We start from the raw sequence: 27,164 nt of genomic DNA, 5'->3' as shown, positions 1-27,164 counted from the left end.
CCTCAATGTCACACCCTCAAATGGATGACCAGAGATGCCATGGATTCATGTGGAGGTTAGACAGACTCCACCCTCTGTAATGCATTAGTCATTTGACATTAAAATTGTCCAAGGTCTAACAAAGAGACTGTAGAGAACATCTGGCCTTGCTGGGTATCTTTAACCTGTCTTGCCTCTAGACCCTTTGCCTTTCTATATTTACTGTTGTCCAGTCTAAGCATGATCAGAGCTTTGTCCTGTTTCTGCATCTAGTAACAATAAAAGCCCCAACTCACCTTGCATTTGCTCTGCATAGCAGTAAACATCATAGGTTTCATCTGGCTCACGGATGCCATAGGTCCTCACTCCTGGAAATTCATCCTTGTCACCATAGCAGCGCTCCCGGGGCCAGTGGATGGGGTACCTGGGTAAAGAGTGTAAGGAGTGAGGGGGGCAGAACCCTGGCAGCCACAGTGAGGCTAGGATGAAGCTGTGAAGCATAGCCCAGTGTGATGGGTTATGGCTTTTCCTGGGTTATGGGGAAGGGGAGGGATGATCTCCTGCCCTGCCCTCCCCATGATGGTCCCGAGCACAGCAGGACCACTGGCCAAAGACATCAGGCCAAGGTATCTCCCAGTGAGGGGAGCGCTACAGTGGAGCCACACTGGTGCATTTGAGCATAGCATCATTTTGTTCAGGGAAGATGAAGGATCACGATTAAACCATTGCCCCCTCAGCTGTCAACACCAGCTGAGGAGGACAGTGGTCACCCTGCTTTCCTGCTACAGATTCCCCCCTGGCAGAAAATGATGGGCAGTCTGCCAGCTCCCTCTGCACACCAACTACAACAGCTGCTCTTTAGCAGGTTTCTCAACCATTTTCAGTTGGTGTCTTCATTACAGAAGCCCTTCCCTGTGACCCTGCTGTGGCTTTCCCCTCACTGTTCCTTACCTGACAGTCTGATCAGCCAGCCAGCCAGCATCACACTGCTCGTACCCATCCTCATAGGCAGCTTGCAGCTGCTCAGGAGTAGCAATGACAGCGCTGTTCTGGATACAGGCCTGCTTTGCTTTCTCAAAGTTCAAGGTGTACCTTGTGGAGATGGCTCTGTAGTGGAATACGACGCCTGGAAAACACAACGGTTATCACTCACGTCTGCTGGAGAGCAACCAGCCCCCCCCTTATAGAGAAGTTATGGATTTGGACAGATATTACATGTATCAACTAGAAACAATGGACTATTTATGCAGATTGCATTTGAGCATCCCAAGCCAAGGGTGACTTGACGGGCTCCTTTCACAGGACCTTGTGACCTAGGACAGAGACTGCTCTCCCATAGTGCTGTAGCAAAGTCATAGTGCATTAAAAACCAGTACCTGAATAGTAGTGTGAACAGTGGGGTCAAACCCATTGTCCAGAACACATTGCTAATGTCACCATCGGGTCTCAATGCTTTCGTGACACAGCTCTGTGCAGCGTTCTAAGTGCAGGGTTCAGAAAACAGCCAGTGGGGCAGAGCAGGGACTGTGAAGGCTGTCACCTCCCAAGGTTCTGCTCAGGACCAAGGGTGCAGGGTGTCAACCACTGTGCACAAACACCCAGGAAACAATAACAAGAGGTAAATATACTGAAAATCTCCAGACCTGCTCCAAAATATGTATTTTAGAGAAGATCGCTATTGGTACGCTCTGGTCTGGCATGAGCGGGCTTTAAGTCAAGTGGAATATTCACCAGGAGGCAATGGGGAGCTCCCAGCCTCTTCTGTCAGACACAAGCTTCACTGCACGTGAGCAGCAGAGACCTGCCACTTAACTGCTGTAGTGGGAGCTGTCTCTGTCCTACTCTGAAAGCAAAAGCCCTGATCAGGATGAGACTTGTAGGAAACTTATTATTTTATCCACCCATTACTAGGACAGGCTTTGTGAGATGATGGGAAAGGTTTTTCTAGAACAGCTGAGGGCATCCCATCTCCTAAAATGCTAGGAAGAAATAAAAGGTCTCGTAACAGCCCAGCTTCACCCCTCTGAGCAACAGCCCAGCGTGCCCAGCACCATCTCTTGCCAAGGTTGTCGTCTTGTTGTCTCTATAACTCACCTTCTGCCAGAAGAGTCATTTTATTGCCATATATTCTGCCATGAGTCACTTTACTGGTTTGTTTAGTCTGGTCCTAGCCTGCTAAAATAAATGACTGACCCATGGCTTCCACTCACCATCCCATTGCCTTATCTATGACCTGACTGAAAGGGTTTATGCCTATAGGGAGAGCAGTACCTCCTCTGCCTGTATATTTCTTCCCTCCTTTCTGCCTTGCTTTTCCTGGAGAAGCGAGAGCAAGGGCAGGATCTCACCTTTCACTATGACCTCTATTGTGTCTTGTCTGTCCTCAATCCCATACATCACTTCACAGCGATAAATCCCAGTGTGGTTGGATCTCAGGGCCTTGATTTCCAAAGTGGCATCAGTGGGGATGGCTGGGTAATTGGGCAAAGAGATCACCTCCCTGTACTCGGTGTTGAGCCGGATTTTCCCACCGGTAGCCACTAGCAAGACGACTTCGGTTCCATTGGAGAGCTTGCTCCATTTGATCCGTGGCGTTAGTAGAGCGCTGGTGTCCTGTTCCTCTGGGATGTTGAAGTAACACGGGATGTTCAGGGAGCTTCCCAGGATAACACGCAGGGGTGACTGCTCAGGTATCTTGACTTCCAGGCCATCACTACTGTCTGCCAATTCCCAAACAAAATAATGCTTACATCAATAATGAATATAATCCCAAATATCCAGTGTTTCCATGTGCTCCAATGCCTGTATTTGCTTTGCAAACCTGTACCTTCATATTCAGACGTAACCTCTTTGGCTTAGTCTGCTGAAAATAACTTTCAGAAAGGGAAGTTATAAGCAACCTTGTGCCATGGTTGCTTTGGGGATTTAGACCAGTGCTGGATGTGAGAATGGAGGGCTCTGCTGCAGTCCACACTGGCAGATCACACCTGATAGGGTTTAAAAAGCAGAATGCTGGAATTCCCTTATTTTCCCCATAAATCTGCCTTTTCCTGGAGCTACCTCTCTGGCTCTCAGTACAAGAGTAGTGAGAGGTTATGGCACAGTGGTCATCCCAACAGAGGAACAGCACATTGCTCAGTCCCGCTTTCCCTCAGCCCAAGGCACGTACCTGAGAGCTCCACAGAGGTGGCTGCGGTGATGACTTGCAAACACACAAACACTAATAGTAAAGTGGTCATAGTTTACCTGCAAGAAACAACACAGTGAGAAAGGACTTATGAGAGCTGTATGCTCAGAGGGAGCAGAGAGCTGTGGATGCTGCTGCAGGGCAGCGAGATGGTTTTGGTCACCCCTTAAGCCTCCTACATGTGGCAGTGAAAGCTGGTCCTTGGGGAAGAACGCTGTCTCAAAGTGCCTCTTGCTTCAGGAAATGAGTCTGAGACAAATAAGATGCTCTGTTATGTATGACAGACTGAAGAGTTATTATAGATCACTTATTATATTGCTCTGCCATTCTCTCTCTTGTGATTTGATCTTACCCGTGAAGCAGAAAGACAATTTTGTGACAGATATTCACTTACTCTGTATTTACTCAAAAGGGGCCATTACATCCACCAAGTCTTTGTCTTAGAGCAAGAGCTGCCCCTCACCAGCATCTCCCACTTAAATCAGCATTGGCTCTTAGGCCAGACGATTGGATGCATTTTACATATCTTAAAATGCTCTGAAGGGAAATCTGCCCTCTACATGGGGGAAAAGGCAAAGTTTACAATGCTTTGGTCCAATACTCTTGCAGTGACAGCATACATAGCCTCAACTGCAAACGATACAACTCTGGGCTCTTAAATCCACCCTAAAAATATCCTCCTGAGTTCCCTCAATTAGCCAGAGCAACCTGCTCTTTCTGAAACCTTTAGGAAAGGAGAGGAGCATCCTGCTAACACTGGATGGCAGAAGCAATTTAGGGAGGACAACTAAATTAATCCTAACTGGATTATCATCCAGTGCAATATCATGAGATATTAGATGGCCACAAACACTCAGATTGGTTTGTATTTCAAATACAGACTGTGTCCTCCAGCAACACAGCATCGTCTGGCATCACATCTCAGCCCTGACTCAGAAGGACCGCACCTACTGAGTCACTGGTGTTTCCTGTGAGGTCACCTGTCCAAATACTGGCTGTTTAACTCCTATGATCTAGAAATATCCCAGCTGAGTGAGCACTGAGTATATGCCTATTGACCTTGCAGAAAGACATTAAGTGTCCTCACTGGCACAAGAAAAGGCCAAAAATAACCTCATCCTGTACAGCCCGGCATTAACCTTTTCACTTATGAAAGAATTGACCTCCATGCACTCATTCATTTTGACCTGACATATCACACAATCTTATCTTTGTGGAAGCTTCAGTTAATAGACACAGCTACACTGGCAGACAATAGGAGAGAACAGGGCTGGAACACATCAGCAGAGAAGACCAAATGGATTTATCTCAATTTCTGCTGTGTATGGAAATAAAGCATCAGGTAAGTGCCAACATCAGGGAGAAACCATGGAACTGTACATATGTTTGGGTGTCTCTCTGGTTAGGAATGATGTTTGCATAAGCAATGTATTATGAACCTCTTTGCAGCATGACAGTCGACTTCATTTTCCTCTACTGATGGCCAGTACCAACTCAACTACCATGATGCAGAAGAGGTCAAAGTGTTTGGCAGTCAGTAGATGGGTGAAGGCAGTGGGATGTGCTCCATAGGATGGGGTGGGGGGGGCAATGAAGTGCCTTCTGCTCAACAGTAAGCAAGGAGAATTGGAAACACCATCTGCTATGGATGAACAGGCTGAAATCTGCTTGCCTAAACAGCCATACCAAAGAGTCCTTAAAGAGCTGGCTGAGTAAATTGCTGGCCCACTGATGTTCATTTATAATCTGTGCTGGAGCACTGGGACAGGTCCCAAATACTGAAACACTGTGCCAATAATCAGGCAAGATATACAACAATGAGCCTCAAATACACGCTAGTTTGACTGACATAAATTCCAGGCAAAATAATGAAAAATCAGATACAGGCTTCAAGTCATAACTCACTGAAGAAGAGGTGTAATATTAATCTTAGCTGAAGCACTTGTATACAAAGGAGGTGCTTCCAAACTTGATTTTATTAGTTGGCATGATTCTAAGTTTGTCTGATAAAGCTGCCTGCATGTCTGTAACATCATGTTATCAGATTTGGTAAGGTTTCACTTTCACAGGGTTCCATGATATGAAGATAACGCAGTGCCAGTAGTACATACATTAAAATGGTTCAGCAGAAGCCTAACTGCAGCTCTCTAGAAGAAGCCCTCTGATGTACATTGACATTGAAGGAGATATTTCTGTTGGGAGTCTACAGGGGTCAGTATTAGACCCAATGTGTTTCCAATTAGACTGTTTTAATAGAATCAGATATAAAATTATGCAAGGGACACAGAATGTGCCTGACAATGGGGTGTCATGTCCTAGAAGGCAGTCAATAAGGAAAGCTACTGCTATTATCCAACATAAAAACCCTCAGGAATACCTCTGTGCTACAGCGGTAAGCAATGGGAAGATTTCACACACCTCTGGGTTGACGTGAGGATATCAGGAAAAGGTGATGCAGAATACATCCACTAGCAAGGATCTGAGGAAATGCTTTGTGAGGGGATGCTCAAAGTCTGAATGCAATTATTGCAACAAAAAAGGAAAAAAAAGAAAGACTGGGAAGTGCACAAATATTGGTTCAAGCAGAAGCTGCTGGTGCTAAAGGGCCCATTAATCTAACAAAGTCATCAACAGAACTAATAGCTGAGAGCCACATGCCAAGTAAATTCACATGGGAAACAAAGCCCACATTTTACATAGGGGTGATGGATCATTGACACTCGTACCAAGGGGAGCAATAGAGCTTCTATCCCTCAGTAGCTTCAAATTCAAACTTGAAGGCTTTTTTGGAAAGTACCGCTTAGGCAAACGCAAGTTGATGGGCTTAGTACAGAGATAACTGGGTGAAGTTTAAAGTTACATTCACAGATCAACCCAGAATTGTCCCTTCTGACATTAAAATTCATGAATACGAACGTATCAACGTTTCGATCTCTGCTCTTGTGTTATTCATCTTGTCTGGCTCTAGGCAGTACAAAGAATCACGCTTATGAATATCACACACATTTTTTTACCTGTCTTGGAGGATCTAAGGCAAAAAGGCATCCTGTAAAATTAAATCCCTTCCGTGCTCAATCTCAGCCTGCCAAGCCTGAAGTCCACACAGGCAATGCAACCCTTGGCTCCAAGTGAGGCAGGGAGAAAGGGATTTGGGGGTAAGCTGCCAGTAGAAGAGAAGGAAAAAGGCTCAACCTGTATTTTGGGGAACATCTCCAGGTTATAGACCAGTCACTGCTACTACATGAGGCACTGCAGAAAACTTGAAGCAGGCATCTTCTGTGTTTTGGCATATCTTTAAGCTGTGGAGCAAAAGTGAAGCCCATGCTTTGAAGCATGGTCTTGTTTAGTTAGAGGAATGCTTCCTACAAGAACAAATAACTGTGTGACCGTGCATTCAGAACCTCCCCGAGTAGGTCACCACTTTCACTATGTGACTGAGGACTGTCCCTGGAATGAGGCTACAGGTTGGGCTCAGGTTATTTCTACTTGCACCATCCCAAAGCTGCCATTCCAGTGGGTATCCTCCATTTTCATCCTCTGGATAAAAGGAGAAATAGGAAAGCGAAGATCATATGCACCCTGGGAGCAGGGGGGGACCCTCCAGGGCGGAAGGTGCTTGGAGGGGATCCAAGTAAAGGACATTCTGCAAGCCATTAGTAACCAAGTCTTTAGTCATGATAGCTGCTTGAACATTAAATACAAGCTCTTACTTCTCCAGGCTCCTTAGATCAAGCAGCTTTCAGACACCTCTGCCTTTTGCCAAGCTGAACAGCCCCGAGTGTCATAAGCTTGGCCAAGAGTGGCAGGCAGCTTTAGATGTAGATTACCTACTAAAGAATAGAAACATCCTAGAGCATGGAAACAGAGGTGTTTAAATATAATGGAAGCTGTGTGGCTGAAAAGACTTCTAGGGTCTGTGCCTGAACTGGTATTGCTCTGAGTTCCACACAGTTGTTATTTCTGTGTACACTGGCAGTGGGTAGGAGGAGAGCAGGTTCATCCGTCCATCAGACATCACAGAACAAAGTGCACTAAATAGAGGGAATTTCACTTTGTCCCAAAATCTAAAAGAACCTCATGTACTCCTTGTCTTGTTCAAACTTTATGCTGATCTTCCATGAGGAAATATCTCGTCATATGGTAACAGCTGTGACCAGCATTATATTTGTAGTTTTGTTTAGCTATGGAGAAAACCATTCCAAGCTCCTATTATCCCACAGAAGCCCAGAGGCAATGGGTTTTCCTCGTGAGCAGCGGTTAAACAAATCACAGTAACAGTTTTGGGTGTATTCTGCGAAAGAGTTGACTCCCTGCCAGTAAGAAACCCAACCTACTCCTCAGGGTGCTGTTTGCAGTGTTGATCTCCATTTTTCACTCCCTTAAAGCATGCCAAAGAGATCCAACCCTGAGCCTGCACTCGGCTCTGGTTGGGATTCACTATGCTGGGAATGCCTTTGATTAATGTCCTGTTGTTACAGCAGTGGTTCCATGCTGCAATACTTCTACTCCGTGTTGTCTCTAGTGGGATGTCCAAGCACATGGTAATGAGCAAACAGCTGCTTGAAGGAGCAGTCAAGACAGAGGTCTGCCCGAGCAGATATGGATAACGCAGATGATGGAGACCTGGTCTGTCAAGCCAAGGGAATTGGGGAGGTTGCTCCTCTCATTCTAAAGCAACATCTAGAAGGGATTGTATATAGCACATAGAATCATAGAATGGTTAGGGTTGGAAAGGACCTTTAGATTATCTAGTTCCAACCCCCCTGCCATGGGCAGGGACACCTCACGCTAAATCATATCACCTCAAAGCTAACAATCCTCCACTACCAGAGCAGGAGGGTGATTAGCTCAAGTGTGGTTGTTGTCTCTACAAGAGATTAAACGAGCTGTGCCAAATGAGCATGAAGGTACAGTTCAACATACGGGAGAACCATGCTGGAGCAGTGTGGGCTTGCTGAGATGGAACTGGCACATAGGAAAAGCTTTTTGGGATAAGGGAGTGCCTGAGCTGCACAACTGAATAAAGGCAGAATAAAGCCTGGAGCAGGCTAAGTAGTGTCAGAAACATCCCTTGCTCAGCATCTTACTGATTGGCCCCTAACTGGAAGCTTAGCTGGATGGCTAAGGAGAGAAGTGAACCTGAGCAACATAAGGGGGATACAGTCAGTGTCTCTACCATGTCACAGATAACACAGGCCTCTGGAGATAACTTCATTTGACTGTATTTTTCTGGGAAAACACTAAAGTATCCTGCCTACTAGAAAAAGGTGAACTATTGAACCCATAGGAGCTACCATGTCGCTGCTGACAAGCTCCAACTCAGCTGCAGGACCCTTATCTTCTAGCACAAAAAGTCACCTCGAAGAGAAGTTCTGCAGACACTTTGGTGCAGCTCTTCCTAGGGTGACTGCTGAGAGCACTGTCTAGGGCAGGGACAATCCTCTCAGTAGGAAGGGACTAAATCTTGCAGCACTGAGCCCTACACACAAGCAGCAACCACCAAAGAAGCTGTGAATGCTCCATCCCTGGCAGTGTTCAAGGACAGAGCCTTGGGCAATATGGTCTGGTGTGAGTCATCCCTGCCCATGGCAGGGGGTTGGAACTGGATGATCTTAAGGTCCTTTCCAACCCAAACAATTCTATGATTCTATGCTTTCTGCAGGGTCCATGCTACAGAAACACCTTCCAGCCCCTCAGATTGCTTTCTTGTACAACTCCATTTGCACTTGCTGAGAGAACAGCTGGAACAGGAGTGGTGAGAAGAGAGGAGAAGGTAGGACAAGTTATGCAAGGTCACAGCTATGAATCTGCATCAGAATAACTGTCCCTGTGCAGGGTACCAAGCAGTCTGGAAGAAGAAGAATCCAACCAAGCTGCCAGGGAAATCCCATCCATCCTACCCTCTCTAACCAGTGACCAAGACAGAAGCAAAACCCTCTCCAGTTCATCGTGGGACAGGGAGAATTCAGGGAAAGCTCATTCCAAAAAGGACAGAGTTGGGAAATGCTGTTAGGCTCAGGAGCTCTCCACTCCAAAGAACAACTGTCCCTTTCATTGAAGCTTATTTCCACTTGATTTTATGCCTAAAAGCTGTGCTTCTGTATCTGCTTGTGTGCAGACTGTCCTAAATTGGCTGCATATAAATACGTTTATTTGAGCACCCAAGTGTGTGTGGAGGGAAGTGTGTACATATGTACAGACAGGTTCAATCCCTTGCTCTTCCAACCCTGTCCCCACATTTTGAAAGAAGGCTGGAACATCTGGAGTGAGCAAGAAAGGGAAAAGTCCCTACAGTGGAAGTCCAACAAAGTGCCTACACAGTAAGGCTGTACAGTGGAAGACAGCCAGATGGCCCGTTTGCAGCACAGTCTAACTTGTTTGCTTGCTGGAAAGCATTTTCTGTCCTAGTCTATTTTAATTGAGTCCCATCTGCAGTTTCTCCCGTGGCCTTTGCTTGTTCCAGACCATGTTAATTACCCTTGTTGCCATTAAATTGATTTTCATCACCCTTAATCCTGCTGTTGCCTTTTGGATGGGGCGGATGGGTCATTCTGGGCTTCCTTGTTTCTCAGTTTTGGAAGACCTTTAATACACTTACATATTGTCCCTGGCAGCTAGGAAAATGCCACTCATTGCCTAGAAGATATGCCTGGGCATAAAGTATATCCAAAGACAATATTTCCTTTAATACTGTGGGTGTAAAGAGGCTCCTGAACAACAGTTAAAAGCAGCACTACTCATTCAGCCTTGGATTCACTCCTCAGCTGGCTTTCCATCCCCAGTTTGTTCCCCATCAGGAAACACACCTTATTTTCTCTAAGGCACATGGTCATCTCAGCCAGGCTGATTTCAGCACTATGATTTCAGGCACCAGCACTGGGGACCAAGGGTTTGATGGCGTCTGAGGAGACATCACCACCAGCAGGGACATCTAAGCACCGTGTCCCATGCCCTTGCAGGCTTTGGAGTGAAGTGATGGTTTCTCCTCTCCTGTGTAAAACTACAGACCGTTCCTGTATGATCTCTACAAACAAACACTTTATTGTCCCTCTGCATGTTCCCAGCCTCTGTGCAGGACTGAGAGCTTTTCTGTTAAAAAACTCAGCCTGGTCCAGGAAATGGGAGGGAAGGAAAAGGGGGGGGGGGGGGGAAATGAGGGGGAGGGGGGGTGAGGTTGGGGGGGGGCAAAACCAGTTTTATTTTTTCTTCTTTTTTTAAATAAGGCAAACGTTGGAACTGAAATATGGCAATAAATGAGCTCCTGTGATTTTTCATGTTTTTTCAGCTGTAAAGAAAATAGGAGAAATATTCCATTCTGTCTGGCTTCCAAACCATTCTGAGAGTAAGGTCTTTATGTACAGAGCAGCTTGGATGCTGCTCCCGCCTGCTCTGTTACTGAAACCATCCCTGCAACAATAAACTCCTTTTTTCCCCAATCAGAAAGACTCATGGCAGTTAACTGCTCAGATATTTTGTCATCAGGGGATGTAGTCCTCCACATGCTGACAGTCCTGCAGCGTCGCCTGCCTGGATGGCTACAGGACATGGCAAACTGATGTCACCAAAGCATCCTTAGTGAATGAGGCACAAAACAGAGAGCATTTATTCAAGACTGGGAGTAATGTCAGATTTCAGCTCAGGTGTCAGCTGGCTCCTGTCCTCAAGCACCGCTTGCTACTGCAGGCATGAATATGATCAGACACAGCTCTGCTAAGGCCCCTTGGTGATGGTATCAGTGTGTCCCACAGCCATAATGGTGGTCCAGAGCTCCTCTCTGTCCTCCTCCACAAAGAACCCAAGCTGACTGGACCTGCTTCTCTGCCACACCATTTTCAGTCTTTATGACTTTTCTTTCAGTGAAAGAGTTGCAGTCTATTATAATTTGACTTCATCTAATTGTATTGAACATACAGCACAGGAAAAGCTGAAACACCCAAGCACGTACGAACATGCTCTCAATAAGCAAGATGCCACAGGAAATCTTAGCAAAACTATAGTAATATTCTAGGTTCAGTTAGTGATCCAAGCTCAGATATATGGTCTGGAATAAATGTCCCACTGAACACAACAAGCTTTTTAAGCATTTATCTGTTTTCTGGTATCTACCACATCACTCTCACATTCTCCCCTGATTTACACTGGTTTTACATTAAAGCTCCATTGACTTCAGCAGCATTTCTCTCCTTTCTTTCTTTTATCCCTCTGAGGTATCAGAAGCAAGCTAAACACACAGGCTCCAGAACAGCAGAAACCCATACCAGTGCTTGCCCCAAAACTAGCTCTCTTGCAGGAAACCCAGAACTGCCTGTTCACTACAACATGCACCAGTAATTTTCCTACCCTTCAAGGACAGAGAAGTTGCAAAATGCCCATTATGGCAAGCAGATGACAGCCGGAGCCTTTCATGGAAGGTATGGGATCAGCACCAAACCCTGAGCTGCCATGGCTCTGAGCATCTGCTCAATACGGATAGCAAAAGCCACATTCAAACACCTCCTAGAGCCTCTGAATTCAAGGGAACAATGAACCTTTGAGTCTAGCTGAAGGTCACACTCAAAATGCTCTCTACTCCAAGGGGAGAAAAAGAAACTTCTGAAGAGCAATTTGTCTCCTTATGAAATAGATGTCTCAGTTGAGAACCTTTAAGGAGTGGTTCAGCTCTTTCTCTGTTGGCTAGTAAGAAATCCTGGACCACTGCTAGACATGCAACTTTTAGAGATGCAATGGAACTTAGAAATCCCTTTCCTCCAGGATATGCTGTCTCTGGAAATGACTGCCATCCATGACCCTTCTTTGGTAACAAGGCAAACAATTGGAGGCAGGTAAACAATTATATTCCAGGGAAAGAAAGTTACAACCCACATTTGTTTCCTGGAGCTGTTGTCAGCCTTAAGCAAAGCTCCCCTAGACAGAGAGAGAAAGCCCACCAGAACACAAAAGAGAAACCAGATCCGCCCTGGATAAGTGGGAAGATGGCAGCTTGGGCCATGATTCAAGGAAGCCAAGAACAAGCCTTTGAAGGGCTTTTTCCATTCAAGTTCACTGAACCACTATAGAACCACTGAGAAATAGGGAAGCTGTTGTTTCTGCACGCCTAGGATCCAAGCTATCCAAGACCAGGACAGAGCAGTAGAAAGAAAACCCTGAGAGACCTGGAAACCCCTCCTTTCATTAACATGGTAGAACCTCTCTAGATCACCACATAACTACCTTCTTCATCAGCTAAACAGGCAGGAAGGTCCTCTGCAGATGGGTAAAGCTCAGCTGACTGGCAGTGGCTGCTTGCCCCTGTTGGGAATAGCCCATTACCCTGCTGGGGTGTGTGAAGGATGCCCAGGCTGCACTGGGGACTTTCCCTGGTGCAGGATGTGACTTTTCACTTGTGCAAGGAACCAGCTTTAAAAATGAAAAACATCCCCTTCTGGCTACAGAACAAGATGCAAACATGACTAGAGAGAAGCACTGAGCAGGCAGAAGATGCATGGACATCTTCAGCCTTGCTTCCCTTCTGCTCTGACACAGCCCAGCCCTCCGGAAACCCTTTGAAACCATGTTTTAATACAGAATCCATAGGCACAGAGACGTAAGCCTTCACTGACATTGCTAGTTGCTGCCCACATCATCTGTTAATACTCTGCTACCCAAAAGTTGCCTTGGATGCAATATATATGCTCCTAAGAAACGTGGTGTCAAAGTCCATCTGACAAGTCACTGAAAGGGACTAGAAGAGGCAGCACGAAGCTGGTCCTTGTCAGCTTCACAGTGGTAAAGAGTTTTCCTTTTCCTGTGCTCCAGGTAGACAGAAAACATCATGCTGGCTTGGGAAGTCAACAAACTTAAGAAGATTCAAGGGGAGAGCCACAAGACCATATGCATGGCTAAAGGGCCTCTCTAATAACTGCATATTTAGGTCACGCTAATGACATGTAGTGTGACCACATTTCTGGTTGGTGTTAGTCATGTGTAGTTTTGAGCATAACCTTGGTTTGCATTCATGTCCCTTCATGTGGATCAGCACCTCTTCAAAGATACAAAGCCTGCAGCAACCTCTTGCTAAGGACATCTACTCATGTTCTCCACACACCATGCTGCACCATGATCTCTGGTGGGGCTGTCCATGCTGGGAGTACACACACCTGGTAATACTGAACATCCTCATACTGTCACAGCTTCGACACAAAAGGTAAGTGAGCAATCACATCCTATCTGCCCTTTTTATTACCAAGTATAAACATGCTCTGGTGCTTCACAGCAGTAGAAGCAACCTTCCATCCAACCTGGAGGAAGAGCTTCCAGCTTCATCACAGTTTCAGTACCTGCCTCTTTTTCTCCCCATTTTCTCCCTCCAAAGTTGGCACCTAAAAGTTTTCTCTGCATTAATTCCAGACATTGTGTAAACACTGTGCTTAGATTTACTCAAATGAGGCTGTTTCAGCCCCAGCTTTCCTCCCGAGTAGATTTCCTGTCTCATAAATTCAAGACATACACAGTTTAGCTTTGCTCGGAAGGTGGAATCCTGACTCCATCCTCCCTTTGGGGTGACCTGGAAGGGCAAATGGCATGGGAGAGGGCCTGGGGCTTTCTGGCTACTGGCTGGAAAGGGGAGAGACATCCTACCATGTGCTATTCAGGAGGTAGCTCCAGTGGTCCAAGCAAGTGTTACTACTTGCCACAATCTGCAAGATTTGAAATCTACCAAACTCTTAGCACTTTTTTCCCCCATTTTAAACCCCAAAAGATAGAGAACCATCTTTTCCTACAGAGCACATCACTGGCATTTTCAGTGGAGCAGCAAAGGATTACTGATTCTGTCTCCAGCAGCTCAAACTGTTTGTGACTCCTCAGGCACATGCACATCAAACTTTCACGTGCACCTCTTGCGAAGGCAAGAAAAGAGAGTCTCCTAGGAGCAAAAGAGCTTTTCTTCTCAAGCCTCTGCTCACTAGGACTTCATATTATCATCAGTGTGAACCCCCCCACCATAATGCAAGTGTGGATTTTGACGCTGCTGCTGAAGGATCTCACATACTCTGGTGTCTGAAGAAGGGGTCTGTACCAAAACAGAGTAGGTTTTCAAAGATGTCTGCTGTCTGGGACTGATATAATGAACCTCAATTTTGGAGGCACTGGGCTGGCTTTGCCTTCCAGTTTACAGAGACGGCACACAGTATAAAGAGGCCACAGACTTCATATTCAGACTATAATGAGGGTTTGGCTGTGTTGAGGAAGACTCTCCTACTTCTCAGTTTCCTCTGCCAGCAAACCCCTGACAACTAGACTGAGCACAAACCAGCCATGGCAGCTTGTACCAATCTGGGAGATTGAATGGTACAGGAAGGATTAAGAGAGAGAAGCAGCTTTTCACTCCCATCTCTGGTTCTAGGAAAACTTAATCAATGCCTTGGCACTGCACCCCCTGAAACCACCTGGCGCAGACCAGCACGGGAATGGTTTGTTGTCTTCTCTCATTTCCTCCTAGAGCAGCTCTCCCAGCTTTAGCAGTAGTGGAAGATTACATGGACCATGGACATTGTGCTCCCCTCACCTCCCTTCCAGGGACCAGCCCTTGCAGAAGGCGGGTGCTGAGCAGGGGCAGTGTCTATGTCTATCAGTACAAACCAGGGGCTTTCCTGTGTATGGAGGGCTTAAGGCCCTGTTAAAGCCTCATCAGCTCTCTCTTCTTCCAGGCTTTTCCTTTATATTCATCCCCAGTCACACACACCCCCCCCTGCCTCCAGCCAGCACCATCTCACAGCACCCAGTAGCTCTATATCCCTGCACAATTCCTTCCTTTTTTACATGCTCAAACTGTTCATGTACCAGGAGACTGTTCTGGCACACAGGACACTCTTCCCTCTTCGCCAAGACACACAGTGTGTATTTAACTCAATTTAACAGACTCAGTCAATAAGTTCCCTGTTTATTTTAATGTTGCTCCATTCCTTTAGGGGAACTGAGGTACCTCAAAGCACAGTCAACTGCCCTGTCCTGCACCAGTTATTCCAAGGGGATTTTGCCATGCTGGGAGCACTGAGAGATGCTCAGCTCTCCTTGCTAGGAGCAGTCCCATTGAGTATGGACATTCATCCACTGCTCCTATTCACTTGTCAAGTCACTTTATCTGAACAGTAACTCCTGCCTGTGGTTCAGCCTGTTCTTTTCTTCTTGGGAAGAAACCAACAGGGACTCAAGGCAGAAAATAAATCTCTCTTGTTTTTTTCTACTATAGCGATGCTTTTGCTGTACAAGCCAAATTGTACAGCAGAAAACAACACATGACAAGAAAGAAGATAACGACAAAGTAGTTCACAGACATACAAGTTTGTTTTGGGTTTGCCACAGAGAAAAGACCATCCATCAGAGACCTCAAAAGCTTTGAGTCCTACTTTATGAGACTGGCAGGGAGCTGGAGGGAAGGAGCAAGAAGATGGAAAAGTTGCCTAGGAAATTGTTCTCTTCTAGCCACTGGCCCCTCCATGAAGGTGGATGTTGGTCTCTGGGTGATGTATTCATCCACCCGGCAGAAAACAGAATGAGACCCCTCTGCATAGGAAAGGCAATAAGTGACAGAAGCATTTTAGCTCCCTGGCCAAAACGTCCATTTTAGGTTAGGGCAAAGCTTGCCTCAGAAAACCCTTCAAACAAACACTTTCTGAAACAAGCAGCAAAAGTTAAAGGATAAATTTCCAAGCATCAGACCCATTCTTCAGTCTAAAACTCAATCACAGCCTTTCGCCTTTTCCCAAAGGAGATCTCGGTGGTTCACCAAACTCTGCCCTAACTGAAAGGTCTGTTCCCTTCAAACACAGTGAAACTGGCCTGGAGAGAAACACTGCACTTGAGAAACAGCCAAACTCTTTGACCTGAATGGATGTCACATAGATAGAAAGCTTTCTGTCTGCATATGCATGAATTTATAAATGGGTTTAGGTACTGAAGGAACTGTGATGTGACATTGAAAGAGAGAACAAGACTGAGACAATTAGCCTCACCAAAATTAGTTTGAGTCTAGGGTCAATGAATGCATATCAATAATCTTTTCTTTACAGCCCAGATCTCAGGGCTCCACTGAATAACCCCAGCACAGGCAGACAGCAGTCCCTGCCTTAGAGGTCTTCCAATCTAGAAAGTATGCTGCTGACCAAACCTAGAGAGCCCAAATGTGAATCTGGGGAGACCACAAGAACCCTGCACAAAAGCAATGCCCTTACATGAAATATAAAATCATTCTGTGATGTGTAGACTGTGAAGAGAAAGAAATTTAACCTTGATATAAGCCACAGACGTTTGGAAAGCTACTGCTAAGCTCCAATCTACAGTTTGCTAAGCAAAGTCAATCAGTCATACCTTCAGAAAGAGAAAGCAAGGTATGGAGGAAACCAAACCAGTAATTACATAGGAATACAAAGTTTTCTGAGAGGCAAATACATTCCTGTGTATGAGATGTGGTTGAGGGAGAGTGCCAAAACATTGCCCAGTGTTTGGTGAAGAGCTCTGTAAGGGCAGCAGAAAATGTTGTTTTTCCAGAGGTACGTGGAAAAGCTTAAACCAAGAGCGCCCACATTTCGGAGAACAGAAAGGCACCGACACAGATCCCCTTGTAGGTAAAATAACTGCCTCACAAAGTGTTTCAAACCTGCAAACACGCTCCAGCACTGGATGGAGGAGATGCGGGCTTTAAAATGGATCCTGGAGCACCCTACGCTTCTATTTTAACTCAGACACACAACATTAGCAAGTGAAACTGTATAAGAATAAAATCAGTTTTATACTATTGGCATAAAAGACCAATTCAAAGGCAAGTAATAATTATGATCTATTTTAACCAAACTGTCTTGTAATTCTTCCAGTAAGGTGGGCAGGTAAATCATCTGGTGGCCAGGTCCAGTTACCAGTGGAATCAATGGAAAAGGTGCCATTTACCTCTGAGGTTAGGAGCATTAAGCCCGAGTTCTAGTATTAAAACTTGGTCTAGACAAGTAACTGCTTGCAAGTCCCCAACAGACAGCAGGGAGAGCTCTCAAAAGGAAGTCTAAATCTCCACAAATCTGTACAGAGCACTCTGCTTTCAGACAGCAGAATTAATTGCATAAGACACTATAGCAAGGAAAATCCTGTTTGGCTTTTACACACCGTATGAGAACTGCATCTGACCATACATAACATTAGGGCATTGTCTCAGAATTGTGGTAATTCCATAGCTGCAACTAAAAAATCCTATCACAACATTAATGCACATTGATCCACACTATCTAAATAAGCAACAGGAGTGATGTTCAGGAAAACTATTTGGCAGCTAAATGCTCAAAACAAGCATTCTGTAGCATTTAGAATGAGCATTTTTGCAAACATGGCTGAATGTGTCATGCTTTAAGCTAATGATTTTTGGCGGAAGTATAGTGGGAAGGTGAGGGGCTACAACTGATGCTTGTTCTGGCCATAAGGATTGGTCCATGCAGAGACCAGGTTTGCCCAGCGGCTCTCAAGTGTGCAGCATTAGGGACATTAAAAAAGCCATGTTGGACATATGGCTGTGCTCATAGTGCTTGGTCTCTGAAAGACTCAATGCAAGCTCCTTCCTACTGTAAGGATGTAGCAAAAGAGAAATTACAAGTATAAGCAAGTATTTTGGAGAGAAAGAGAAACAAGCCCCACTGGTCATAAACAAACCTAGCAGATGGCTTCTTAAATGAGTTTAGGAGATCTTGAATACAAGTTTGGAGACAACAGCAAAAGATACAGCGCGCTCTCGTGAGATGCTGTGGGATCTCCGAGAACGTCAAGGTTGTTCAGTAAAGCTCTGGTAGCCTGCAAACGGCCCATGGTGTTTCAGAAGTTAAAGATGGAAATGGAGTGAGGCACCTCATGGAATTTACAGAAGTGCTTCTCTGTCTTTGGGCTCCTGCAAAACATGGATTTGAGTCCTTAAAACAACTTCTGGGAAAGGACATAATTGTGTAAAGGAGACAAATGCAATCATCCATCTGACAGTCTAATGGCCCCGATACCCAATCAGCTTCAAAATATTATTGTTTAGTTACACCAACAGCACAGATGAGAGAGACACCTCTAACGAACGAGGTACTGCAGATCCACAGGAAACATCAGCCCTATTTGGAGAACAGGGAGCAATCCAGTCAAAGAGTAGGAGAAATTGGAAACAAACTGTGCCAAGACTGACAAGAAGGTGCCAACCAATGTATTTGAGTGCCTTTGCTTTCACCAATACACACAATGAAAGCATGAGCAAAGCTTCAGCATTACTCCGAGACTGCAAGATGAGAAAGCTGTTTCCATTTTAAGCATGATCTTTTAACCTTCTCGTCTTTGATGCTAGACTGTGATTCTGAAGCTGCCAAAACACCCCCTCTCCAACAACACATGAACAGATGAGCTGCCACAGAGGATGCAGGGGGAGCGGAGGACCTTAGCACCTCAGAAAGAAAGGGCTGAGCACAACATTCATAAAGCACATAGATTTATGTTGGTTTGATGTGTTTATTCAAAGCAGGAGGCCAGTGGAAAGCGTATGGAACTGGCCAAAGCAAGAGCAGAAGTGACGCAGTCTGTGTGGATTGAAAAGATGGAAAAGGGGCTCGTGTGAGCTAAAGCACCTCTGTTTTCCAGTGCTCTCAGCTGATCTTAGAGATACCACGTCTGCCTACAGACCTTAACTAAAAGAGACTATCAGGTAGGGGTAGCAGAAGAAAGGGCAGAAACTCTCACCTCTTTGAAACGAGGTCTCAAGGGAAAAAGTCAGTTTCCCATAGTAAGCACCATGCTGTGGCAGTGTGATATCCAGCACAGCTCACCTGCGAACTTATCTCACTTCTCAGGAAGGTTTTGTAGCCCACACTGAACTCAGTGCTCTATGGTCAGAGTGGTGATGGTGCCTGGAGTAGCTAAGCCAAAGTTACTTTGGGTACGTTAGTGAGAGCTGGAAGAACAGCACTGAAAATCAACTAAACAATGGAGAACATGGCTGACTGAGATCTTTGTGCCTATAATCCACGCATGCTTGCCTGGATACAGCAAGAGAATGGCTCAAACCAGCATTCACATACTTTAGAAAGATATAAAGGACCGTATGCATGCCCATTGGTGTACCAATGGGAATAATTCTGCAGATGAAATGGGTACAACACAGCATAGAGCTGTAGTCTCAGGGATGTGCTGAGGTTGGTCTGGAGCATTTCAAAATGCTGGGCAGATTCAAAGCTAAGCAATAAGAGCAATGAAGATGCCTCTGTCCTCTGCTAAACATGACTCAACATTATTGATGTGCTGGATCACCTCATGATGTCCTGTAAGAGGCAGGAAAGCATATGCTGAGACTGCTGTTAGCAGAGGTGATCTCTGCTGTTAGCTAGCATCAAGTGGGGTTTTCAGGAGGCAGACAGCAGGGAATCTGGGAATAGTGAAGGGACAAGGATTTTGCCCTGTCTCTGGCAAAGCAGATCCTGATCTTAACAGACACCATAAAGGATCTAGATCCCATGGGCTAGCTGGCTAAACAAAGGTTGACCCGCTTTCCTGCTGACACACAGGGATGGTTGTAGGATAACTCCAGCTCTGTGGTTTCTGACCACCCTGGGTTTTGATAGGAGACCCAAGTAACAGTGCCAGAGGGCCGAGCTGGTAGCCCAATATCCCTCAATGCACAGCTCTGCTGTATTATCTAATGCCACTGTAGTAAGCAGTATTAGCAGACTAAGTTCCCTGCAGTCTGACAGTATCACTTACATATCATTTACTACAAGGCAGCGGGCTATTATTTATACAATAAGTGCTATACATAACAGCAGGGTAACAGTTAGAGGGCAAATACTACAGAGGGGAAGGCTGCAATTTGTTCTGAGGCAGCAGGATGCTCTGTGCACTTCAAAGTACTGAGCAGGATTAGGGTGACACTTACATACCAACTACTGCAAGAAGACAGGGTGTTATTTGAACCCCAGATACAATGGCAGGGAAAGGGTATTATTTACAAACCAGACTGAATGCAACAGCAGCAGTGGCTGTAGCTGCATGGTGTAATTTACGTCAGAGGAGAAAACATCATCTGCAGACCAGTTATTACAGAATGGGAGGGTATTCGTTATGGTACAGCACTGAAGAATGACTTTGAAGCCGAGTGCTATAGAGGTACAGGGTATTATTTATACACCAAACACCACAGAAAGTATTTTTCTGGGGTAAGGAACAGTGACAGTTCATCATTTATGTGAAAGCCGTCCTGTAATTTCCAATATGTGAACTACGTGGTTATCTCAACCTTGAAGCCGTGGTGCAGATGATGTAATGTTAATTACACTTAGATCTACAAATGCTGTGCCACAGGACCGCTAAGCAAGAGTAATCTTCTGAAGTCAATAGATATGTGCCAGCAAAACTGCTGGATATGCCCCTGCCCTGTACAAAGCCTGCGGTGCCTGGGGATTTCCAGGGTTGTGGAGAGTGTTTATCCCTGACCCTGTGCAGGATCCCAGCAGGAGCAGCAGGGTTTTGCTGTGGATTACAGGCTATTCAATCACCAGCACAGCGGCTGGAGGTGTGAATGATGGATGGGAGCTCCAGCTGGAAGGGATCAGCACCGTCATTTTCACCTGCTTATCAGCTTCTGACCTCTGCATTCCCTTTATACACCTTTTCCTCCATCCAGTCTTCGATCTGACCTCAGTCAGATGTTCATTGGTTATTTCTTGTTGGTTTTCCCTATGGTTTTATATTTCAACCCTGTCAAATTATTCCTATTTACATTTCTCGCCTATTAAGGCAAATCTGTATTTCCTGCAGCCTTCACAGACAATTCCTTCTGTCCTTCAGGGGCTTTCTACACTGCTGATAAAAAAGTGCCCAAGTCCTCTACCCAGTGCTAAGCAAGGGCATTGGAGAAGCCAAAGGCACATGGAAACTGCCAGACCAGATGAAACCAATGGTGTGTTCAGGCCAGGATCCTGTCTTGGACAAGACCTCTATCACCAGCTTCAGAGCAAAGTTCTCATCATCAAAAAATAGGGAATAAATTGCTGAGGAGGAAGTTTCTTTTAACACTAGGCATTTAGTGGTTACCTTATGCCTCGAAGCATGAGTATTTACATTCCATATTCTCCCGCTAATGTAAGCTAGGTTTATTGGGCATGGCTTAATAGACAGCTTTACTCCTCTCAGGCCTAACCGATGAGCACTACCCTGCCAAGAAGACATTTCCTGCCTGATCACTTCATCCCTATGATAAGACATGGTTTCTCTTGCAGATGCCCTTTTGTCTTGTGTTGCCTGATATGGACTCTGTTGAAGCAAGTGCCTTTCCTCGTATTCAAGATTCATCCAGTGCCTCACTGTCACAGCAAGTAACTTTACCAGGTTAACCCACACAGACCTGCCTCTCCTGGGTCATCTCATCACCCAAGTTCTTCACACCAATCAATGCTTATTTCCATCGTAAGCCTCCACACTCTCAGGACACAGTGGCAACCTGGGGGGAACCGAGAAGCAGGGTGGGATGCTTCACCTGAGTTAATTCTGCCAAAGTTCCCTGTACTTCAACCAACTCATGTTGCACTGGGCTGGGTAGAAAAGTCATGAGCTGCCATGCCTTGGTTGATGAAGAGCAACAACAGTTGTGAACACCCACAAGATTATGCTTGTCAGAGGGTCCTCCACATCTCTGCTTTCATCTCTTGCTCCCTTCTCAGCAGAGTCCTTATTGTGGCCTCTGCTCTGTCCTCCCCTCCAGCTCCTAAGCACAGCCAGGTTTCCTCCTCAGCCAGCCTCCAGCAAAGGCAGAAACCCACAGGCAAAGTCGGCTCCCAGGCTACTTCCACAGACCTTAAGCAGCAGGAGCCTGATGGCTTCTGGACTTAGTTGCTCAACTTGCATCATCTCCCTTGTCCTCGCTTGGTCACAGGGGCTGTGACACGGTTCCAGCTGCCTCCATCAATGGGTTGAAGCCATCAGGAGCATTAGATCACTGAAGCCAATTGCACAGTGGTTGAGCTTGCAAAGCAGGGGAAGGAAATTGGAGCAAGGCATTCCATAGGCTGCTACTTAGCACCTTGGGGCATTTCAACAGCTAAAGCACATGGAGGCTCTTGGGGTACCCAAGCCAGACGATTTTGGTATTCCTCACCCTTCCCTCCACCTTCTGCTCTGTATGGAGCAACATCAGGGAGGGTGAACATCATGCAAAAGAGAAATGGAAATTTCCCTTAAAAAGGGTAAACCCAACAAAAAGCACAGGGAATTAAAAAAAAAAAAAAATAAATCTCAGCGTCCCAAAAAAGGCTGCGCGGGGAGCACGACAAAACCCCTGCCTATTCATCAGCCCAACAAAAAGCTTCTTTAGATTTATACTGTGAGCCCATTGAGAGGGAGGGGAGGCAGCGCTCACACACCCGCCCTTGTGCACACAGGCAGAGCCCGCAGACCTGCCCCGCGCACACAGGCTGAGCTGTTCTGCCCTCTCACAAGGAAGCACTGAGTTTTTAAAAGTAAACTGTAAGGTTTCCGTTGTTGCACTGGGCTCAAGGGTTTCTTAGGGTGGTTTTTTTTTAAGCCTATAACAGCTCCCTCTCTTTGCTGTGTCTCTTCTCTTTCACTCTTTAAACAGCCCCGGCTGCTCTGGGCTGCTCGGCAGCCGTCGAGCGCTGGCTCCGTATGTGGTCCAGCCCCGCTATGAACACGGCTTTTGTTGCTGCTGCTGGGAAGCTGCCTGAGAGCGGCACACACAGCCCGGCTTGTTTCACACGTGGAGGCTGCAGCGGGATCGAGGGGGTGGAAAGGAGGAGGAGGAGGAAGAAGAGAGCAGCTTGGGGAAAGCTGTCCTGTGGTGAGGCAGACGTCCCACTACTGGCGAGGGAAAGGGGGATGCGAGGAGACAGAGAAGGGTGGAAAAGATGTCTCAGGCAGCTAAGAAAGGTCCCGTTGATTTTTACAGGGGGACCAGTTGGCCCTACACCAACCAGCTCACTGTAAGTCAGGCAATGAAGTCACTGGATGTGAGCAACTTTCGTCTGCCCCAGAGAGAGAAAAGGCGAGAAAATACCAATAATGGAGTGGATTTTGGAATCCCCACGGTTTCCGACTATCATCTGCATCCCTGGGTGATACCAGAGCATTGAACGACAATCTGGTCTCTCTTTTCATTTACACATTCATTCATTCGTTTCTGCCTTTTAAGTGATACCATTCATCCTCTTTGCCTCTAAACCCCTTAGTGTTCCTCACTAATTAAGTAGTATTTTACAGTGATGAGCTGCTATTTTCTCTGGCATCTCTAAGTCTGTGGAGCTTCATTTAATGTGCTCTTTTCCTTAGTAGGTTTTTCCCCTCTGTTTCTTTCACTCCTCAATTTCCTATCTCGTTGGCTCTCTTTGCCCATCCATCCTCCAGCCCTTGCGCTGCTGTCAAACCCTGCTACTGTAAACGGAGGCGATTATAGGAAACATTAAACAGCATTTCAAGTGGAACAGATGGAGTTTTTCCCCCTCTAGACCATTCAGGCTGCTGAGAGCCCTCAGCCAGCACAGGTACATCTCCAGCCCTCACCTCTTACCCAGCCACGGTGGGAGGTGATGCCTTCCCCTTTCTATACCGACAGCAACACGAAACCTCTCAGAAAGGGGCAACATGTCCCCTTTAACTTATCAGGTGGATGCAGTCTCTTGAAACCAGCAGGAAAATATAACATCAAACAACCAAAGCAAAGAAACAAGTAGTTCAGCTTCCAAAAGCACATGGGATCTGAAAAACCATCCTACTCAGCCCCTGAACCTCAGCCCCTCTGCCCATCCAGCATCCTGAGCTTATAGAAGAAAACCAAAGTAGTGAGGAATGCTAAAAAATTCTGCTCTCCCAACTATTCTGCTGTGGGATGTTCCCCCCTTTTCCACATCTGGCAAAGCTATTTTAGAAAGCTAGGGAAAGCTTTTCAGACTGAAGTTTTTTTGGCCAGACCGTTCAAAAGGGAAAGGTTAGAATGCATTGCTTTCTGCTACGTGTCGAGGGCTATTTGGAACGAGGTTTAAATGAAAAGTCTTAAAACTAGTAGATTAATGAAACAATGAAATTTCTGGTAAAGATTCCCAAAATCACAGCCTTTTTTGCTGTGTCCACTCCTGCAGAAAAGCTCAGCTCCCTGAAAACCACTGCTAAAAATATGCTTCATCTGCAAATAGCTTTGGAAAGAGGGCAGGTACTGAGTAACGCCTGAAGCAGCTAACTGGAACTAACCCAGGGGACTCTGCCAACCACCAGTCCCTGCCATCCCCATGCAAGGGGAGCGCGGTCAAACCCTCCAGCATCCAGGCTCTTTTCATTCTCTTTTGAACTTCTCAGCCCCTACAGAGCTTAACACCCCTCTAGCTCAGAGATCACCCTATCGCAAAGCAATGGCACTGATCAAAGCAAAAACCATCAAAAACCCCACAGCCATTTAGGACACTCGCAACAAGTCATTCGCCTCCTTCCCCAGTGCTCAGAAGCAGGATCAGACACATCACCAGGGCTCGAGAGGGAGCTGAAATCCATCACAAAGAAGCATCAGCGGGTTGGAGGGTCTTTCGGGGAGGGATAACCTGGATAATGCTGTCTTTGCTCTCCCACCTCGTGGTTTTGGCTATAGGAATCTCTCAAGCTTATGGCTGGCTTTTCTTCCTTTCCCCAAGCCAACTAACAAACTTGACACACAGTCGTTGCCTCCTACTACCGGTTTGCTCTCTGTAACGGACGGGTTGTTGGTGAGGACCATTGCAGAAGCACTCCAGGCACAGGCTCCCTACTCACAACGTGCTGCTTGCGGAAGGGAAACTCCGTGGAGAAGCGCGGACTCAATCAGTTTACAACTTCGCTCACATTTCCCTCACCAGGGAAACAACCAATCCACTGACTGAGAGCTTGCATCCTCAGAGCACTGAGGAAAGGCACAGGGAAGTTGAGTAAAAAGATACCGAAGGGAGAGGAGGGAGAAAAGTGCAACACCTTACCTTTAACAGTTCAGTGCAGTGCTTCCAGAATCTAAGTCCCATACACCTGGCAGAGAAACGAGGTCTTTTTCAGCATTCAAGAAGGAAAGAGCTTGCCACTTCTTGCTGTTACTGTATGTCTTCTTCACAATCTCCAGATGAGTTTTCCTGCCTTTCTTTTTGTCCTTTCCCTGGTTCCCCAGAAGAAATCAGAATTCCCTGTGTGGTATTTCAGGTCCTTTCAGGCAGTGGCAGCAGCAGCAGGCTCGAAGAGTAAGTACTGTGTGTGAATGGCAAAAAAGAGAGAGAGGGTTTCAGACCACGTTAGCTGCCACTGGCTGCAAGAGAGACCATCAAACTCCTGTCAGCCTCCTTAGATACCTCTTGAAGAGCTGGCAAACTAAGTGTATTGGATCCTCCTCTGGATTTTAGAGTAAAGGTAGGCAGGCATCCAGGGGGCAGGGGGAAATAGGAGGGCTTATGGACAGAAAAGGAAGCCCAGCCTCTTGGAAAGAGGGGAAAAAAAAAACCCCAAACCAACCCAAAAAAAGAAAAGAAAAAAATACAAAAAAAAAAATACTGCAAAAGGAGAAAGCTGAATGGGGAGTGGGGGATTAAATTTAGCCCTCTGGTTTGGAAGCAAACTGCCTGGAGCACCACAAGTGGTTGAGAGAGAAGAAATAGTTTATGTAATAAAAAGAGAACGTGGTTTACACAAACTAAAATAAGATGAAGCTAATTAAGGAACCTGAGCGAAGTATGCGTGTGCCTGCAATGCAGTCAATATCACTGCAGTCTGAGCAGAAACACATTTACCGGGAAGCCCGGAGAGAGCAGCAACAGGAAAGTTTAGGGAAGCCTCTTACATGCTTTCAATAGGTGCTACAGCGAAAGAGGCAGGTGATAGTAAGAGAGCTTGATGAAGAGCAAGGGAGGGAATAAAGGGTTGCTCAACATTAAGAAATGGAGAGCATCTGCTGCGTCAATTACTGATAGGTGATATAAAGGCAAGGGAGGGCATTGGGGGTCAATTTGCTTACAAGCTGTTTGAGGAGAAGCACAGAGCTTGCAAGCTCCTGGTAATGGTAGCAGCTGAGCGCTCTAAAACTTTGGGGATGATTCTGTAAGTGAGTCCTTGGCATTTTTGGTGATATAATGTGCTTTGATTTATTTTTCTGTGAGGGATGCTGATACCTGAGAGTGGGAGATAAAGCTGTGCTTGGGGGAGGAGGGAATGAGTTTGTTGCTGCAGGCCCACATCGTGGTTTGCAAAGGAGCCAGATGGCAGCTGGGAGGAGGTGGGAAGATGATGGGGTTTTCATAATTGAGAAAACTCTCCTGATTGAAAACCTTATTGTACTTCAATGGTGAAAACTGAGGGTGGGCAGGGATCTTGGGTTTGAAGCTTCTCAGGCTTGCAGGAAGGTCCCAGCTCAGGCTGAGGCTGTCCACGCTGTGAGTCCCTTTACCTCCCTGTTCATCATTATTTCAGCTGCTAAGAGATCCCCAAGTGATCAAGGTGGGGTCATCCTGAGCATGGAAGTGTGACTGTGATAGTGCCTGAGTAGTAACTTCTCCTCACAGAGTCTTGGTGAAGGTCTCTCTGCTAAAAGACAGTCAGTATCTCCTGCCCAAGGGCAAGTCTTTGTGCAGGCATTGATGTGGGTGATCAGAGAGGAGTGGGAGACACAGAGGTCAACTGGTTTATAGGTCAAATTATACCAAATCTTAACTGCTTGCTGTCTGAACTGCTGCTCCTGTGGGAAAGGGGGGAAAGGCTTTTAAAACCCCTAGTTCTGAAGAGGTTTCAAAAGGTGGGAAACCCTCTGGATTTTAAGGAGCAGAAAGCTGTTTTCCTAACATAGAGGAGAGCATCACCAGCCTAAAGGAAAGATAAAATTCAAGACTGCCTACAGAGAGGTCTTCGTGCACCCAAGCCATGCATCTGCCCTTAGCCTCTCTCCCTCTGTTCTCTTTTAATGTTATCTTTAATATCTGCACCTCCCTCACTTTTCCCACTCTTTGCTTTCTGG

The 27,164-nt window shown here is 46.1% G+C and overlaps 1 protein-coding gene across 2 annotated transcripts in view; it reads right to left on the bottom strand.

Annotated features, from left to right (window-relative positions):
- ACAN (aggrecan) overlaps window positions 1–25,983 on the bottom strand; it is a 48,716-nt gene extending 22,733 nt beyond the window's left edge. The window contains exons 1-6 of one of the 2 annotated variants that reach the window (XM_057423371.1): window positions 25,513–25,983; window positions 25,153–25,411; window positions 3,149–3,225; window positions 2,328–2,699; window positions 931–1,105; window positions 276–403 (exon numbers count right to left, since the gene is read on the bottom strand). In XM_057423371.1, the coding sequence (XP_057279354.1) occupies window positions 276–403; window positions 931–1,105; window positions 2,328–2,699; window positions 3,149–3,218 (745 nt within the window). In that variant the 5' untranslated portion in view covers window positions 3,219–3,225; window positions 25,153–25,411; window positions 25,513–25,983. Of the gene's footprint in view, window positions 1–275; window positions 404–930; window positions 1,106–2,327; window positions 2,700–3,148; window positions 3,226–25,152 lie in introns of both variants that reach the window. The other variant, XM_057423452.1, reaches the window with a different exon arrangement.
- Window positions 25,984–27,164: the final 1,181 nt, after the last annotated feature.

Source organism: Pezoporus wallicus, unplaced genomic scaffold, assembly GCF_028554395.1.
Source record: "Pezoporus wallicus isolate ANWC-B61680 ecotype Strahan unplaced genomic scaffold, APGP_CSIRO_Pwel_v1 contig_3952, whole genome shotgun sequence".
Lineage (NCBI taxonomy): Eukaryota > Metazoa > Chordata > Aves > Psittaciformes > Psittacidae > Pezoporus > Pezoporus wallicus.
This window is presented reverse-complemented; position numbering and strand designations above follow the sequence as displayed.